At 28.3% G+C, this 20611-nt stretch overlaps 2 protein-coding genes across 2 annotated transcripts; one reads left to right on the top strand and one right to left on the bottom strand.

Annotated features, from left to right (window-relative positions):
* The first annotated feature begins 3556 nt into the window (after positions 1 to 3556).
* LOC105795368 (auxin-responsive protein SAUR50) lies at positions 3557 to 4239 on the top strand. Its single transcript, XM_012624976.2, has one exon. The coding sequence runs from the start codon at positions 3634 to 3636 to the stop codon at positions 3961 to 3963; it is 330 nt and encodes a 109-aa protein (XP_012480430.1). The 5' UTR covers positions 3557 to 3633; the 3' UTR covers positions 3964 to 4239.
* An 11772-nt stretch (positions 4240 to 16011) lies between these two features.
* On the bottom strand, positions 16012 to 16816 carry LOC105795366 (indole-3-acetic acid-induced protein ARG7). Its single transcript, XM_012624974.2, has one exon. It carries the CDS (start codon positions 16702 to 16704, stop codon positions 16237 to 16239), a length of 468 nt encoding a protein of 155 aa, XP_012480428.1. The 5' UTR covers positions 16705 to 16816; the 3' UTR covers positions 16012 to 16236.
* Between the last annotated feature and the right edge of the window lie 3795 nt (positions 16817 to 20611).

Below are 20611 nucleotides of genomic sequence, written 5' to 3'. Positions count from 1 at the left end.
AAAAATTTTATTCATTTCTACGGTTAAAAATCGACCCCTATACGTTAAAATGAGGTACATGTGGGACACCATGTGTAACAATTTGATTATTCTATCAGCTATGCTAGTTTTTAATAGTTGAAATGGATGAATTTTTTTCACAAAAATGGTCAATTTGCTATTTAATCTAACATACAATGACAAACTTGCCCATTTTTTAAGTAAAAAGGGCAAAATGCAATCTGACCCCCTAGTATAGAGATTTCCATAGTACTTTTAGCGATCAACGATATAGATGTATTTTAAGTAAATTTTGTCTAATGTATGCAACTATTAGGTATTAGAAACAATATAAGATAAAACTACAAAAGGTATATTTATATATACTAGGAGGAATTCACTTAAACCAGTGTAAAATTAAAGTATTTTATATAATTTTATAACTTTTATACGATAAATATTTTAAAATTTGTCATATTTTATACTTCATTCATGTAGATTAATCACGTCAAAATTGACATAAATTAAATATTTTAACTATTCATTTTATATGAAAACATCTTCAACCATTAAATATATATTAATATAAATAAATTTTAGATCCATATGATGAATATTTCAGATCGATTAAAAAATTTACATGCATGACAAATATAAATATCATAATAAATTTAATAATTAAATTGTTAAAATATTAATAATATAAAAAATTATAAAATAATATAAAATCAATTTAATTTTCCACCAAATGATCCCTCCCCGAATATATAATGTGTGTGTCATAGGCTCTGCAATAAACAATGGCACAACCCCAGAAATTGCAGATAATTTCAGAGAGAGAAAGGGTTTTTCTTTTTGCAATTTTCAAATGAAATATGACTAACTGAAACTGACCATGAAAAAGAACAAGAACAATGCAACTGTGGTCAAAACCTGCAAATCCATTAGTAAAAGAGAACACACACACACACATGGGTTTCTGCAAACCCCAAAAAAAGCCTTGAAGACATGCTTTGATGAAGTGTTGTGTTTTTTTTTCCCTCCCAAATAAGAAAACCTGTAAAAATATTATAGAAATTCTTGTAATAAAAAATAAATTTTAATTTCTTTCCTTTACTAAAAAGATAAGTAAATCAAACTCATCATTTTTATTAAAATTTCATCTATTTCTATTGTTAAAAATTGATGTGTGGTATGTACCTTATTTTGACATATATAGATCAGTTTTTAACAGAATGACCGATTTACTTTTTATCTAATATATAGGAACTAATTTATTTATATTTTGAATAAAATGAACAAAATACAATTTAACTCTTAATAAATGGGGTTAAATTAGTTGAATATACCGAAAAAAAAGTTAATTAGCTAAATAGGTCGTTTTTTTTAAAAGTTAGAGAAATAGATTATTTTTGAAGGGAGTGTATGAAATCACGCCCAGTTAAATGAGCTTTCCTACTGACATGTCAAGAAAAGTGCATCCAATTGGACAAGATTTCCTGTAAAAATGTAAGGGAAAGCACAACCAACTGGACGCGTTTTCTGATAGTTATAAAGAAAGCACGTCCAATTAAGTACGTTTTTCCTGACATGTCAACAGGCTGAGTGCGTTCTCACACACTCTCTAAAAAACGATATATTTTCTTAAATTTTAAGAAGATCAATTTATTTTATTATTATTATTATTTTGACATATATAACTAATTTAACCATAGAATAAAAAAAATCACAAGACAAAGTAACCACAAAAGTCCAGAGCCAACAACAACAAAAAAACTGTCGTACTTTACAGTAAAAAGTCATCATCGGTCCGTGATTTAAGGTAGAAGAAAGAGAAAGAGATAAATTGAAGATTAAAACAGGTTATAATAAATTAATTAAAATTTTCGTTTTATTTTTAAAAGAAGAGTAAAAAACAAGTTAAAAACCAACTTAATTAGTGGTAATTAATAATAATATAATTTCACCAAGACTAGTTGATTGTCGTGTAAGAGAATCTAGTTCTGTTTTGTAACTATTAACAGAGAGACCTGGGAATTAGGATACTAAACAAGGACACATGCAACGTTATACTGTATTGCGACTGTTCAGTATCTTTATTGACCTTAGCGTCTTTTGTTTTTTTTTCCCTTTAAAATGTAAACATGTTTTATTGTATAAACTGTGTGAGTGAACTTTTCAGGTTAATATATTATTTAATATCTAAATTTGATTTTAATATTTAATTTAGTTAATTTCTTTAGGGAGGATTAGAATTAGATTGTATTTTTTACGATAATAAAAATATAATTTTATCATTTTAATATTTTATATTTTATAATTTTTAAATGATTAAATCAAATTTTATCATTTTTAGGGAGGCCAAAGTACAATTTTATCTTTACTAATTTAAAATTTTAAAGGGCTTAAATGAAAAAAGTTTTATTTTAGGGGGGTCGGGGGCCTTGTCAACCCCCTAGCTACACCCTTGATTTGGTTTTTAAGTTCGGTTTTAATGTTCATTTTGGTATTTGAATTTTTTGAATTTGATACGTAATTTTTTTTGTCTCAGTTAAGTATTTATGTTTGACTTCAATGTTCAATTTGATACATCGGCTTTTTGGTATCTGATTTTGTTAATAGAATAAATTTAGTATTAATGGTGTACTTGCTTAATTTTACATTTAATTGTCACATAACAGCCCGACGGATGAGGTTTAGTTTAGGTTTTAGGGTTGATTTAATGAGAGTTAATTGCTGATATTATTATCTAATTATGAAATTTCATCGAATCAACTTCAAAAGTGAATTAAACATTAAAAATTTAACATTGTTATTTTCAGGTACCAAAATGTGTAATTTTTGTCAAATACAAATACCACATTAAAGAAAAATATCAAAGTCAAATACCAAACTATACACTGGTAAACTACATTGGTAGTCACTAAACTATTAGTGAATTTCTTTTTTGGTCACCCAATTATGAAAAGTTACAAAATAGTCACCCAAGCATTCAATTTTTTTGGGGAGGGGGTCACCACGGAAAGATAACTTGACAGTTTTTAAAATTGGCAAAATAACAACTTTAACTCTCAACATTTATATATTATGTCAAAGTGATCTCTTTTTTTTTTGCAATTTTAATTTTATTTGTAACATTAAAGGTTAATTTTAAAAGAATGAGAAAAGATAAAAATTATTATTTTAGATTTTTCATATATTTTAGTTTAAATTTAATTGATAGATTTGCTTTTTAGCTTTTTAGGTGGAAGAGATATAGAGAAAAGTAAAATTGAAGAAAAAACTAAATTACACAATGTGGTAAGGGTTAAATATTTTAGAATCAAGACTAAATTAATATAAAATAAAAATATTAAGGGTTAACTTTAAAAGCTATCATTGATGATTTAATAGTTGGTGATAAAAAATCAAATAATTGAATGACTAAAAAAGAAATTTACCAATAATTAATTGATTAAAGGGATAAATTCTAAAAGGACTTACTCGAAATCTGAAAAGCCGACCCGACCCGACCCGACGGTTACCATCACCTTCCAACTCTCATCATAAATAAATACCCCTTTCTCCGTCCTCTCTCACCCTCTCACACTCCACAACCACAAAGCCTTCATTTTTATTTCTATTTTCTCCTTTTTTCACCAAACAAAAACAACAATGGCGATCGGAAAATCATCCAAGCTACCACAAACCGCCGTCCTCAAACAAATCCTCAAACGATGTTCGAGTTTAGGCAAGAAACCACACGGCGGTGGCTACGACGACGTTGGTCTCACCCCTCCCTTAGACGTACCCAAAGGTCACTTCGCCGTTTACGTCGGCGAAAACAGGAGCAGGTACATTGTACCCATCTCGTTCTTGACTCACCCCGAGTTCCAATGCTTACTCCGACGAGCCGAAGAAGAGTTCGGGTTCGATCACGATATGGGACTCACTATCCCTTGTGAAGAAGTCGTTTTTCGATCTCTCACCTCCACGCTCCGATGAAGATGAAAAGCATAGCACGGCGGCATCGTCATTGTACGGCGCTAAGCTTCTTCTTTTTTAACATCGATTTTTCTGTTTTTTTTTATGATATTCTGAACCCATTAATTTGGGTTTTTTTTAATGTTTGTTTAGTGATTAGGGAATCTAACTTTGTGCCCATGAAACTATGAAATTTTTTTCTGGGTTTTAAATAATTTGTACAAACCTTTGTTTCCTCACGGTTTGCATTGCTGTGAGAGATGTTGAAATGTTAAGGAAAGCAATGTTGTTATCTCCTCCGATTTTTTTTTTAATTTGGGTTAATATAACTTTTACTCCCTAAAATTTGTAATTAGATTCATTTTGGTACTTGTATTTTTCTTTTTGTCTATTTTAATTCTTGAGCTTAATAATTAGATCCATTTTCGCTATTAGATCCGTTTTGTCTAAGTTAATCCTTACAAATGTCTTCACATGGGGCTTAAATTAGACAGTTATTCTTATATAAGAGCTTAAACTTGATAACTTACAAATGTCTTCACATTGGGGCTTAAATTAGACAACTATTCTCATATGAGAGCTTGAACGTGATAACTGGATAGAAAAAAAAAAAGTTCAACCTCACTATGGTACTAAATGCTAGTTCGGAGACTTAGATAAAGTTTAAATTCTAATATGAGAATTATTGTCAAGTTTAAAGACTAAAGTAGACTAAAAAAAAGTTTATGCCGAACAATTTCCAAGTTCAAGCTTCAAAAAGTATATTAATCTTTTCTATTACGAGATTTTAGTTATATTGGTCCGTTACTAAACTCAAAATCGAACTCGACTGAACTCATAAACAAAGGACAAAGTTATATTTGTAATGTTTTCTTTATTTACATGATTCAAATTAATTCGAGTGTTAAAAGAATATTAAACTCTTTATCAATAAATTTAATAAATATTTTATGTATTTTAAAACTTAAAATGATATTTTGTATATATAAATTAAAATATCAAATATGTCAAAATATATATATAGTTAACCTTTTACTTTAGCCAAATGTAGTGCTGGACATGTAAGGAAAACATTCGAACGTGGATAAACAGGAACATGGTTTTCTTTTGTCTAACAACTCTAATAATTTTTTGGGTTATTATTATGGATAATATAATTTTTGGTCCTTGAATTTAGTAATCTCATTTTTGTATCTGAAATTTTTTGTCCAATTTGGTCCTTAAACTTGACAACTATAGCTATTTTAGTCCCTGAACTTAGATTCTGTCAAGATTTGATGATGTGACTAGTGTTACTAGAATAGGACCAGATTGGACGGATGAGAACTGATCGATATAATGGTCCAAACAAATGGGTTGGAATAATTGACTCGAAAATTATTTGAAATTGGTAAAAATTGAAAGTTGAACCAATTTAATAAAAAAATTGTTTTTATTTTTAATTTTTTTAAAAAAAATTATGAATTTTTAATTTTTTATTTAATTATCGTTAGTCTAGCAATCAAATCAATTGAACTAGTTGAATCGTAACATGGTTTTCTTTTGTCTAACAACTCTAATAATTTTTTGGGTTATTATTATGGATAATATAATTTTTGGTCCTTGAATTTAGTAATTAGGTTCATTTTTGAATCTGAAATTTTTTGTCCAATTTGGTCCTTAAACTTGACAACTATAGCTATTTTAGTCCCTGAACTTAGATTCTGTCAAGATTTGATGATGTGACCGGTGTTACTAGAATAGGACCAGATTGGACGGATGAGAACTGATCGATATAATGGTCCAAACAAATGGGTTGGAATAATTGACTCGAAAATTATTTGAAATTGGTAAAAATTGAAAGTTGAACCGGTTTAATAAAAAAATTGTTTTTATTTTTAATTTTTTTTAAAAAAATTATGAATTTTTAATTATTTATTTAATTATCGTTAGTCTAGCAATCAAACCAATTGAACTAGTTGAATCGGAAATCAATGGTTAGACCTATTCGACCACCAATCTAGTTATTGAAATATTGAAATGACACTCTGAGATTGTACCACATCATCATGATAAAATACTTTTTTTATAATGGAATGGTGTTCTTGAGAAAAATTAACGTCATCATTTTGATTGAAATACGAACTTATGACATTATAAAAGTAAATGTGGTATTCAAATTATATATATGACCGTGTAATGCTTTAATAAAAAAAGTTAACTGTATTAACTATTTGGACTAAATTATGTTAAATTTTAAAGTATAGAGATTAAATCTAAAATTTTAGCACATTAGAGGGACTGAAACTAAAACATTTTGAACTCTGGGATCACTTTAGAATCTGAACCATTGGGGACATATTGTACAATTAACCCAAAACTAACCCATCTTGTAAACTATATAGACAACCTCTCAGGTGCACAAAAAACAAATTCTCACAACAGAGTACATTATAATTTGGTCATTGGTGGTATAATTTAGCTCGACCGGGACCATATGATCAAACCATTAGAGCCATATATATATTTTTGATAAAGTAATATTTAGTCCTGAATTTAGCAATTTTTTCCATCTTAGTCCCTTAATTTTTGGGTCCACATTAATCCAGGAACCAAGGGCGATGCCAGAAATCTTTTTAGAGGAGCTGGATTTAAATTATAATTTTTTAGAGATAAAATGTAATTTTATCATTCTATTAACATAAAATTTTATAATTTTAAAGGGATTAAACTATAAACTTTTCATTTTTGGAGAGCCCGTAGTTGAATTTTAAATTTTAGGAGGAGTTCAATAAAATTTTACCATTGAATTAACTTAAAATTTTATAATTTCTAAAACTAAAGGAACAAATTTTCATTTGTAGAGAGCTTTGCCCTTGTCAAGAACTCGATTGATTTTCCTGATATGATATTTCAATTTAGATTCTATAAAATTAAGATGACATACCACTATGATATTGCGCCATGCCATTACTTGATTTTTTTTAAATTTTCGTTTTATATTTTTAACAAAATTTTTGTATTTTTTATATTTTATATAATTTATTTAAAACTTTTAGGTTATAATATGACACAATCGCACACTATTATATCTTAACGGAATTTTTAAAGTTCTTGAATAAATGCAAACCAAGAAAAAAATTCAAGGATCAAATTGGAAAATATTACCAAATTAAAGGACTAAATATTACATTTACCTTTGTTTACTTGAATTGCCTTTTCTTTTGGGTAAAATGCTTGAAAGGTCCCTATATTATAGTGAATGGATCAAATTAGTCCTTCTATTATTAAATGAATCAATTTAGTCTCTATACTACTAAAAAGAATCAAATAAGTCCAAACCGTAACAAAATTAACATTTATTGTGTAAAAACTGTCTCAAATTTTTTTCAATTGTAATTCAATTCCGGATAAAATATTTCAATTATAGAACCATAAGAACTTTAAAAATGTTAACTTTATTAAATAGTAAAAGATATTTTTAAAACAACATATGTTAACTCTATTCAAATTTATTTATCGTATTCTGGAAAGGAAAAAACTCTATTCAAATTTCGCATTATTTGATTCTTTTTAACAGTATAATGACTAAATTGATTCATTTAATAGTAAAGGATTAATTTGATCATAACTCTATAATAAAAGTACCTTTCAAGTACATTCACCTTTTTTTTCTTTTCCATACATGGACCAGTAAGGAAGCAAAGGCTGCCACTGATTAAACTGGTCCTCTATGTATCCCCATTTTCTTTTAATGCAATAATCTTTTTTGCCCGTTGTAATTGCAGCCACGAAATTGCACATTGACATCCACAGGCTCATCTTCTTCAAATATGTCTATGCATGTTCTGCAATTTCTTCATCAACCATAACAATTATATATATATATATAGAGTGTGACTCGCATTTAAGATGAAACAGAGTTGATGTCGTGATGAAGAAGATTCGTCGTCCCGGCGACGCGACTATAATGTACCGGCGAGAAGTAACACCACATCCCGACGAGCCCATGGTGACGTCACAACGTGGTGACATGTTTCCCACTTAACCGAGTTTCTTCTCTTAGTTAAATTCTAATAAATTTTTTTCAGTCTAACTCTGATTATTCTAGGAATATTTTAGTTATATTTGTACACGAATTTTAGATAGTTAAGAATAACAACGATAAAATTAAGAGAATTTTGGAGAATCTTTGTATTTCAGATTCAAAGTTTATTTGTTTCTCCATCTTATGCTCTTCTTTAGATTTTTTTTTGTCATTTTAGTGAAGTTTTATTTATCCGTAATTTGTTTATTCTCTTCAGAAGTATTTTTCAGGTAAATATTTATGCCCAATTTTCTTAATTTTCTTTCATGTTGATTGCATAATTCAAGTTAAACCTATATGTACGTATATAAAGCTAAAACAAAATCCATCTTAGAAAAAAGAAATCTTTCAAAGTTTCAACCCCACCATTATTATTGCTTTGGTTGTGTTGTTGTTTCAAGCTCTTCTTGCCCATGCTCCTCTCCCTCTCTCATTGCTCTCACACGGGTCCTATTTGAAAAATATTAAATAAATGGAAGAGTTCGGATTTATTGGTATATATGGTAAATGTGCTATAAATGTTGTTATATTATGAATCAAATTGTATTTTAATTTTTTACTCAAAAAATTAGTAAAATAGTCCATGCAAGTTAGATCAATGAGCAAATTGGTCATTTTTGTTAAAAATGTTATCTATTTATATAGTTAAAAACTGGGGCAGCTGATGGAATAACCAAATAGTAAGACGTGACATGTCATGTATACCTCATACTGATATATAAAGATCAGTTTTTAACAACAAAATGGATGGAAATTTTAATAAAAAGATTAGTTTGCTTTTTTATCTAAATTTCAGGGACTAATTTACTCCTTTTTTTAATAAAAGAAGCAAAAGCAATCTGACTTTTAGTATAACGACCTCAATGATACTTTTATCGTATATAATAATATATGATATTTATTGTATTTTTCAGATATGCCTCGTTAGCTTGTTAAGTAAAGGTAAAAGTGACATGGAGAGCCTTGTATTTTGTCTCGTTTATTTAAAAATAATTAAAGTAATCTCTATACATTAGACTAAAGAGTAAATTAGTCATTTTGTTAAAATTTTCATTCATTTACACTATTAAGTAACGAGGTATTGCAAGTAAAAAATTTCATCCATTTCACAATTAATTAAAATTTCCTTCCATTCTGATTTTAATTAGTCTCTCTATGACAGTATGAGGTACACGTGACACGCTGAGTGTGATTGTCTAATTACTCCATTAGTCACGTCAATACTTAATAGAATAACCAACGTGCTCTTTGATTTAATGTACAAGAATTAATTTACTTATTTTTTAATATAATGAATAAAATGTAATCCAACTCTTAATGGAAGGACTTCCATCAAAATTTTACCATTAGATAAGCATAATTATTAAAAAATGTATTCATATTTTAAGATGTAGTGTGCAACTGCAATTAATAAACTGTCTGCTGGCTGCTACAATCATATTTGTTTTAGCTAATTAAAATTATTTAAACAAAATTATTATTAAAAAAAGGAATAATTAAAGCACCTAATAAATTAAGATGGGGGACAGAAGTGACATGTACGTACCAATAGGTAAGATTAATGAAAAAAAACAGGTCATGTCTTTCACATCATTTACAGAAAAAAAAATGAGTTGGAAATTAAAAAAGAAAAAGAAAAAAAAGACACAGTCTCCAGTCAAGTTGGCTGCATGGTTCTTCTGCATATTGTCTCCCATGTTTGTACGTAAATTCATGGAAGGAGCCTTTGTCACTTCAAATCTCACTCTATGCCCTTTTTGTTGCTTCTTTTTATTTTTCATTTATGTTTCTTCGTAGTGTTAGAATTGGTCAAATTTTGCTATTACATCCTTTATTTTGCATAAATTGTGTGGGGTGTGCTTCGCAGTTATCGGACATATTGTAGATACCTTAGACGAGCAATTGAAAAAGGGCCAAAACAGGACTGGGGTCGGACGACACGACGAACTTCCAACTTAAGGCCAGGGCGACGTTGTGACGAGAGCATGCATGGGACGTCATGACGACGTGACGTATTCTCCACGTATGACTTTTTCTTCTAGTCAAATTCTAATTGTTCTAGGGATATTTTAGTATGATAATTTAAGCCTATTTAAATAGGGTCATTGTATTCCTGTTTTGATATGTCAATTAGCAAGGGTTTTTCTTAGAGGGCAACAAGATGTAATCACCTATGAGTTTTGGTGAGAGTTTTGTGGTAATTATGGAGAGTATTTTATACCCATTTTGTGAGTGGCCTATGAGATTTAGGGTTTTGTTTACCGGTTTTCTTTTTGGGGGTTAGAGCTTTGTATTCGAAGTTTTGGATAATGTACAACTTGTACATTTAAGTTTATCTTCTCCATATTGTACTAATCATTTGTTTACTCGTTTAGTAAAAAATCAAAGCCTTCTTTGCAAGTGGTTTTTATTCTCTTCGGAGGAGCTTTCCACATAAATATTTAGTACATGTATTTTAATCGGTTAAATTACATCTAAAGTCACTTAACTGTTAGTAAATTTACGTTTTAGTTACTTGACTTTAAAAAGTTAAAAATTGATCATTGAACTATTCAAAAGCTTTTACTTAAGTCACTAGGCTATTAAGTTATTTTTTAAAGTTCAGCTAGCAAGCTCCAAGCAGCAATTGGTATGGTGGATCAATTCTCGTTGACGAGTAAAAGATATTTTTTTGGATTTTGGTTCATTAATTCACGAAGCTAAAAAAAAGTGACCCGTAGAAGAGAAAAGAAAGAAAAGCTTTCAATCAATGCAATCCGTGTGAATGGAGAAGGCCATATAACAATGATTTAATTTTAACTACTCAATGCCTAAATGAAAACATTTGAATATCTTAGTGACTTTACTATCGATATTTCCCTTGATCTCTATTAGGCATTCATACCCTTTTTTCATCCTTTCTAATATGTTTTATTTAGAGCTCACCGTATTTATCTAAGAGGTCCCTCTATTATTAAATAAATCAATTTAGTCCTTATACTATTAAAAAATTAAATAATATTGTTTTTAATAAATTACATGAAAATTATATTTTTCGTTTGCAGTTCAACTTCAAAAAAAACATTTCATTTGCATAACTATTAAAAATTTAAAATTGTCAACTCTATCAAACAATAAATGTTAACTCTACTAAATTCAGCCTCATTTGATTTTTTTTAATGGTATATGGACTAAATTGGTCCGTGTAATAATAGAAGGACCAAATTAATAAGATCTTAATAATAAAGGGGCATATCAGATACTTTCTTCCTTTTATCCTATCATTTTCAACGTATATTCTCTTCAATCCCAACATTGCATAAGTTGATAGTGGGAGAATTGCCTAGAGCAAAATATGCCGACCCTTCGTGGGGGGACCTGCGTTTATTTTCATGAATGCCAAGTTCCAACGACCAACTTCATTGCTTAACAAGTGGTTTATTTTCGAGGTCGAATTATTTTAGGTTTGAATTATTCGATTTAAAGTTCTATTTTTCAGGTCGAGTTATTTTGGGTTTATTTTCATATGCGAATATCAGGGTCCCTCCAAGGGAAAAAATTATAATAGAGAAGGACCTTGTTTGAAAATTAACCATTTTATTTTTGGTTCGTCATTTTTTAAGTTGTCTTTCCTTGGTAAGAGGAATCGGTGTACTTAGGAGTGCATTTGTGGGGAAGACATGTTGGGATCCAAAAAAAAAAAAAAAAAATCTTTCAAGAGATACTTTGAGCAGATGTCGTCAGACATCTTTTTAGGATTAAGTTTTCCTTTTGGTATATATTCGTTTTATTGTGCTTGTTTGAGGCTTATGATTGTTTTTTTCAACAATGTTATTTTCAATATTCGAACTTGCATTCTCTCTTTAATAATGCAATGTATTTTACCATTTTAAAGTTAATATATGAATATTTTGTTATTTTATTTTCATTATTTTCGTCATAATTTTTTAAAATTATTAATATCGTATCAATCATGTTTTGTTGCTAGCTTATTAACTTGGATATTAGATTAGGTGTTAAATACGCTATCTCGAGTATGATGTTAATATGTTTAAAATACATGGATCGAATAAATACATGTTTATCCATTGCATGGATAGCTTGAATCTATCGTGTTAAAAAAATAGCTATAATTTAATCTCGAGCTAACAATTAGGGAAATAAAAGGACTTGGTTGATAAGATGTCGGTAGTTTGAGGACTCTATTAGAACATTTTGAAGTTTGAGAACCAATTTAGAATCTAGATAATAGTTTTCAAGGGTGAATTTAGAAATACTTTTAGGGGCTAGTAGGGGTCAAAACTAGAAATTTTATTGGGGGCAAAATTGAATATGATAATTTGGGGGGGGGGGGAAGCAGAAACTTACTCTTTTATTAACTAAATTTTACCAAAATGTAAAGGCCTAAACAAGCAATTTTACCAAACCTAGGGGACCAAGGCCCTTACCTACTCCATTATAATTTTTGGAGTTAAAGTGTAATTTTACCCTTCTATTAACTTACAATTTCAATTCAAATAACTTTTCCATCAAGCAAAAAATAATTTGACTAAAGTTTAAAGGTTAAGGATCAAAGTGATACAAATAAAAAGATTTAGCGTCAAAGTGAAAAAAATAGATAAAATGCTAATACTATTATTGAACTTGGGCTTGAACGCCCTCAACTAAATGGACTTATTATTTGCCCATCCTTTTCACCTACTATTAATTTTATTTAATAATACTATTTAAACTTTAATTAAAATATAAAAATGAATTATTAATTACAAAAAATTACATTGAATTAATATAAAATTTAATTTAATTAAATTATAGTTTACTTTAATTAAAATATAAAAATTTGAAGTTATTAAATTGAGATTTTTTATAAAATTAATTTAAAATAATTATCAGTACTTAAAAGTTTTAAATGGTAATAAAATTAATTAAACATAAAAAGAGAGAAATAAATGAAAAAATAACAAAATCATAATTAATTTAAATATAATTATTTGATAAATAGACAATGGAGTGTTTTAATTAAGAAAGCGCCACATGTCATTAATTAATATTTTAAAAATAAGTGATACATATCGAGACATTTTAACCTTGTTTGTGGAGTTAAAAACTTCACCTTCAATATATTAAATAATAATATTTAATTTAATGAAAATTAAAATAAGGGTTAGTATTTGGTATATTGGCGGTTTACCCTTTTTATTCTATGAGTAGCATTAAAAATTATCAGTGTCTCTCTTTTTAAATATTTATTTTAATATTTTACTATACCCCTATAGGACACTTGTAACCTCTTGACTCTACTTGTGGGGTATAAAACTCCATTGATCTTGATAGTGTATCAAATATTTTCCTTAGAATAATTTAAATTTTATAGGTTTTCATTCTTTTAAATTTGAAAGTTCTTGAATAAAAAAATTAAAATAATGAACATACCCAAAATAATTCGATTAATAGTAATTAGAAAAAGATAAATTTATCTTTTTATTTAAAATTCACCTTGTAAATGTCAAGCCTTAGCTCGATAGGCATGGACATTATTGTCAATGTAGGAGGATGGGGTTCAAATGCGCTGAAGCGCATTATCCTCCTATATATGGGCTGGGGGGACTATGGGTAGTTCTAGACATTGTGTTTATAATGAAATTGTTTAAAAAAAATTCACCTTGTAAATTATTATTGGGTAAACTACATCCAATGTCACTAAACTATTAGTAAGTTTACGTTTTGATCATTCAACTTTAAAAAGTTATAAAATGGTCATTGAACTATTCGAAAGTTTTCATTTAAGTCATTGGACTATTAATTTTTTTCCTTAAAGTTTGGCTAGGAAGCTCCAAGCAACGATTAAACAATTGGTATGACGAACCAGTACCCATTGATGACTAGAAGAACATACTTAAGATTCAAGTCAATTTGACGGTCAGTGTCAAAGTTTGGAGAAAGTTGTTTGGATTCTAGTTTATAGTTTTGTGACATTCAAAGCTATTTCATGAAAAAAGTTGAACTTGGGCAAGAAAAAGAATGGAAAACTTTTTATTTGTGCTAACGGTGCGAACAGAGAAATTTATACAACATTATCAATTTTAACATCCAAGTGACTTAAATGAAAACTTCTAAATAATTCAATGACCATTTTGTAACTTTTTGAAATTAAATGACCAAAATGTAAACTTATTAATAGTTTAGTAACCTTGAATGTAGTTTACCCTTTATGAGGACAAGTGGTTATATTACAAACTATGTCAAATCTAGAAGATTTTGTGTGCTTTTTTTTTTTCTATATTTTATTATTCAACAACATCATTTATTTTATTTATTGTTTATACAACACTTCTTTTTCCTTACATTTTCTTAATTTTTTTTATAAATATTTTATTCTAGATGTCAACTTAATAAAAGTATGTGATTAGCAGTAAGATTAACTCTTAAATAGGGAGATCAACTTAATAAAAGTATGTGATTAGCAGTAAGATTAACTCTTAAATAGGGAGATAGTGAATTTCAGTACACTCGAACTCACATCCTCATACACCGATAACAATGTCGATACCAATCAAACTAAGACTCAATCGGCAATACATTTTTTATTCACATATTTATTTATAATTCCTATCACACAAACCAAATCTTAAAATCATATCATATACTATTTTAGTGAATATTTTAATAAAATGAAAATAATATATTTACATGGAAAGTAATAAGTGTGATTTTTTTGCAATCATAGAAAATATTTTAAAGATTTTATTAACTGTTTTATGCGCCAAAAACAACAGTTACAGCTTTGACAACAATGCAAATTAGTAATTAAGTTGCTCCAAATTTGTAATAATTTTCTTTTGGTACATAAAAAGCACAAACATAGTTGAAATATTTCAATAATTGCACAATTAGCACACTTACCTTATAAATGTTCACTAAAAGGAAACAAAGAAAATTTTATGCCAAAAAAGAAACTATGACCAAAAAAATTCTAAAAAAATAATGCAAAAACAAAATCTGAAATATTTCCTAAAATTAGTCAATTAACAAAGAAATTTAATTTAGAAGGATAATATTTAAATAATAATTAAAATTATGCTTATCCTTATGCCCTAATCACTCAAATAAATGATAATATGTATATTAAGAATAAAACCTTTGAATGAGCTAAGAGAAGATTATCATATCAAAACACTACTAATTAAAAATAAAAAAGTTGTCTGAGTCTTAACTAGATTGGCATGGACATTATTATTAATGCAGTAAGACGTGAGTTCGAATACGCTGAAACACATTATCCTCCTAAGCATTGTGTAAAAAAAACAAATATTATCAAAATTTATAATAAAATTCTCCGAGTAATTTAAGCAACTTCTAATAATTAGGAAAAGTTATCTACTCATTTTTCTTAGAAAGAAAAATTAATTTTCTAACATGTAGAATTTATGTACGAAATTTTGTTTTTAAACATAAAAATTATATATAATATAAAATTTTGTATAATGTGAGGTAAATAATAATATTAATTAAAACAATAGAGGAAAAAATTATTTTAATCATCAATTTAAAATCAACAATTTAGTCGATTGAGTCTTAATATTAATTTAAAAATATCATTATAAGTTTTGATCATATATGATATTTTTGACACAATGCTTAGAATTACCCATAAAAAGGAGGATATGGGTTCGAGTGCGTTGAAGTACATTATCCTCCAAATTATGGGTTAGATAGAGACTATAGATAGTTATAGAAATTGTGTTAAAAAGAACAAATATGATTAGAACTTATATTAAAATTGTTGAAAGAAAAACAAACAATTTAATAATTTATACATAAGAAAATAAAAAAACAATAAATTAACAATTTATGTACAACAAATTAACAAATATTAACGCGCGATTTTCATATATTTACAAATAATTAAACATGAAATTAGTGTATTGTGAATTAAAATTTATAACTGTTAATTCTTCCAACTCGGGTAACTCAGATGAGTCAACCCAATAGTCATATTGCTAAACTAGTAAAGTAGGGCAATATGAAAATCAACAAGTTAATAATTTATATGTATCAACAATTCAGTTTCATATATTTACAAATAATTCGATTAGCTTTTCAATTTTTTAAAATAAAAGGACCAAATTAAGATGAACTAAATTAGAAAATACTAGTTTCTTAGATTTCATAAAATAAAAATGATGAAATTCACAATTTAAAATTACGACTGTTAATTCTTCCAACTCGGATGACTCGGATGAGCCAACTCAGTAGACTGATCTATCGCCGACCCGATGAAACAACGGTCGAGATTCACTCAAAATCTGTTGTTTATTCTTCAAGCCAACGTGGCATCGTCTCTGAAGATCCTCGAACGTAAACAAACGGCCCGAGTTCGACGACGAGTCAGAACGAGACACGACACGGAGAATCTCCTCGAAGAGTGACTCGTCGCATGGGATGGTCAACGGTCCAACGTTATTGAAACCGTACTCTTCTTCGGTTTGTACGAGGAGTGATTTGAAGATTGGATGGTTCAGGTACGTCGCTCGTACGATGTATCTCTTGAGACCGGTCCCCACACAGACAGCCACATTTCCCGCCGGGACATCGGACGGTGCGTGTCCGATGTTGTCATTGGCCGTAATGCGGGCCTTCTTTCGCCATTGCTTCAGCATTTGTCGGATTCGGACAATGTGACGGATTTTCCGGCACTTTCCGGTCCGCTGAGACATTTTTTTCCTCAAGAAAGTGACGGAAAAAAAAAAGGAGAGGAATGTTAGTTGGAAAAGAAAATATATTTCTCGAGAAAGTGACAGAAAAAAGTGAACGAAGGGAATTTGTTTTCCACTCAAGTTTTTGAGTTGAATTTTGACTGAAAGGTAAGGGAGGTGTTATAAAGTCAAGGGTTAAAGAAACTGCCATTGATGTTGGAGATAATTACGAGATTGTATCCATTGCTTTTTTTAATTATAAAATCAAATATCATTTAATGAAAATCTCTTCCCTAAAAGTTTCCATCTTATAGTTTAATTTAGGGTAAACTACTTTAGTAATCACTCAATTATTAGTATATTTCTATTTTGGTCACCCAATTATTAGTAAACTTCTTTTTTGGCTGCCCAACTATAAAAAGTTACAAAATAATCACTCAACTATTAAATTTTGTCTTCTTTTTTCACCAACCGACTAATGTAAAAATAGGAACACCTAAAAATCTAAGATAATTGGGTGACCAAAAAATAAGAAATTGAATAGTTAAATGCCTATTTTGTAACTTTTCATAGTTGAGCAGTCAAAAAAAAAATACTAATAGTTGGGTGACTACTAGTGTGCTTTATCCTTTAATTTATCAAAATTTAGTGCTAATTAAGAAATTAGTATAGTTATTGGTTAACACATGAACTTGAAATGTTAGATTTTTAATAATGCATCGGATATAAATTGTTAAACTGTTGATTTGTGTTTTCATACAATTTGCTAAATTAGTGGTTTCTTGCTAAATTGTCATCAAATTGGATTAACTTTTCAGTTTGTTTTCATAAAGTACGAGAATCAAATTTTAACAAATTCAAGTAAAAACTAAGTTCTTAGTTTTCGTGAAGCAGAGGAATCAAATTTATAACTAGACCTAAAAATATTTTTTTAAAAGTTAACAAGTATAATACAATTAAAATACAAATGTAAATGTATGTCCGATTAATCATAAAATAGTATCAAGTTATTATAGCACAAACAAATTAAGAACTGAAATTTAATTAACTTATATCGTTTTTATTACTCTACATACAATCAATATAATCTAATTAACTAAAACGGAATGTATTCGAATCTAAACCAAAATAAAATAAATATATCCACACATAATGTAACCCTAATATGAAAGCTCACACTCAATTTTACCATTATTATTATTATTATTATTATTATTATTATTATTATTATTATTATTATTATATCTACACATAAGGTAACCTTTGCTGATTGAGTCTGAGTTCGATTAGCATTGGCATTGTTGCTAGTGCAGAAGGATGCGGGTTCAAATGCGTTGAAACGCATTATCCTCTTATATAAGGGTTAGGGAAGGCCTAAGGGTAATTCTAGGCATTATATCAAAAAGAGCAGATATGATAGAACCTATTGAAATTAATGTTCAAAATTTTTTTTTATCAACCTTTAGTTCAAAACGAATGTTTCAAACGATATATTTATCATTTATTTTATCTCATTCAAATAAAATGCCTAATACTTATTTTTTTTATTAGTTATTTTCTTTATTTTGCTTATTTTTAGGATGAATATATTATGTGTGATCCAAGGTTAATGGAACAAGATCTGATTGGTTAGTTAGATAAGTTGGATCGAGAATCAGTTGATACACCACTTTGAAAAAGAGGTTGAAATGATTTATTGTGAACCGGTACAAATTGGTTAAATCGAGTTATTCTATTTTTTCTATTTATAATTTTTAATAATTTTTTAATTAAATTAAACCAATCGATCAGACTGAAAACCAGTGTACTAACCAATCCAGCTACAAAAACATCAATATAAAAGGAAGGATTGTTTTATTTATTTATTGTGTTTGGTAGAAATCATGAAAAATAAAGAAATTAAAGGAAAATGTGCAAGTTCTTTTCATGTTTTCTTCTTACTTAAAAAGGAATAAATCAGGAAATATTTGTAGGGGCAACAAAATGGAAAATTTTCTTAAATATTAATCAAATAATTATACTATTTTAATTGCAGGAACAATATATGAATTAAATCACTATATTAGCTATTAATTGCCATTGTTGGTTCATGATTTTTTGTTTATGAGAGGTTAAATTATGTCGCAGGTCCTTATACTTTGGCAAAAGCATAGATTTAGTCCTTGTATTTAAAAAGATAAAATTAATCCTTTTTTATTTAAAAACCTTAATTTAATCATTAATATTATTAGTATTTCTGGTCAAAATTTGTCAACTTGACATGTTAATTAGATTGCCCCCGTATCATATTGCACATGGTTCATGAAAGCTAAACATGTCAGATTCACAAATTTTGATGGAAAATATTAATAATGCCAATGTTTGAGATAAAATTTTAAAATATAAAAAAATAAGATGGTTAATTTTAATGATAGTGATTAAATCTCAAATTTTATTATAGTATAAGAATCAGTAGCATATTTTCACCTTTACAATTTGATTAGATTTTATTTGTCTATAAAATGCAAAAACAAAAACCTTATTATCATCTCATAATCCTAAGCATGCCTTGCCTTCACAACCTCTTCTATATCTATAAGGATAAATATCAAATTTACACATGAACTTTGGTTAAATGTGTAATTTGGTACATAAACTTTGATTTGGTATAATTATACACATGAAACTTAAATTGCGGTTCATATGCATATATGAAACTTTGATTTTGATTCAATTGTGCATATTTAAATAAATGAATACATACATATATTTTCATATTGGATTAATATAATTGTTTGTGTATGCAACATATCAACGTTAAATGGTGTTAATTCAATAATGTTGTTAGTGATTTGTAAAACTAAATCAAATCAAAATTCGCACAAACTCGAAGTTCATGTATAGTTTTGATATTTATCCCTATCCATAACAATAATTATTTCGAATCTTGAAGTCATCATTATTGAGAAGACACTTGTGATTAAAGGAATTAGCAGTAACTAATTCTCTCACTATTAATCCTCTTTGAAAAGGTAAGCAACTGGCCATGAAATATTTTTTATTCTTTTGAACAGAGATTGAATCCCTGACTACATGGTTAGAGGTGAGCAACCACCATGTCACACATCATGGTTGAATAATCATATATATATATATATATATATATATATATATATATATATATATTTCTTACACAATATTTAAACTATTCATAGTCCTATAATTTTTAAAGTGGAGGGTATTACGTGCATAAGCATATATATATTTCTTATACAATGTCTAAACCATTCATAATCCCATAATCATTAAAGAGATGTGAGCATTTGGCCTTGGTGAGGTTCGAACCCATGCCTTTATATAGCATTAGTGGGTAAGATATAAGGGCACGGGTTTGAACTCTACCAAGGCCAAATGCTCACATTTCATTGGTGGGTGAGGCGTTCCCACTCCATGAACCTGTTGAAGACTCTCTTTGGAGTTGGGAGACAAAACTGAGCATAGATACGCTAGACACAATACCTCTACCATTGAGGGGTCAGTTGGCTCTTGGCGGACAACACTTTGAAGCAGGGACGAAGCCAGAAGTTTATCTTTGGGGGGCTAAAATTAAATTATAAAATTTTAAAGGGATCAAAGTACAATTTTATCTTTGTATATGCATTGTTATTTTAAAATTTTAAAGAGATTAAACTAAAAAAAATGATCATTGGGGGGTTAAAGTGTTTTTTTGCCATTAAATTAACTTGTAATTTTTAAAATTTCAAAAGACTAAAATGATAATTTTTCTATTTGAGAAGGGTCAGGGTCTCTACCAGCCCCCTTGGTGCCGTCCCTACTTCGAAGACTTCTCTCATAATGAGTCCGACCTCCTTTCAATAATAATCACATTATCTGATATTACGTGCTTAAACATTTAAGAACTCATGTTTATAAAATTATTGTAATAAAA

The sequence above is a fragment of the Gossypium raimondii genome, chromosome 3, assembly GCF_025698545.1.
Source record: "Gossypium raimondii isolate GPD5lz chromosome 3, ASM2569854v1, whole genome shotgun sequence".
Lineage (NCBI taxonomy): Eukaryota > Viridiplantae > Streptophyta > Magnoliopsida > Malvales > Malvaceae > Gossypium > Gossypium raimondii.
The sequence above is the reverse complement of the archived record's forward strand: the minus strand, read 5'-3'. Positions and strand labels throughout refer to the sequence as shown.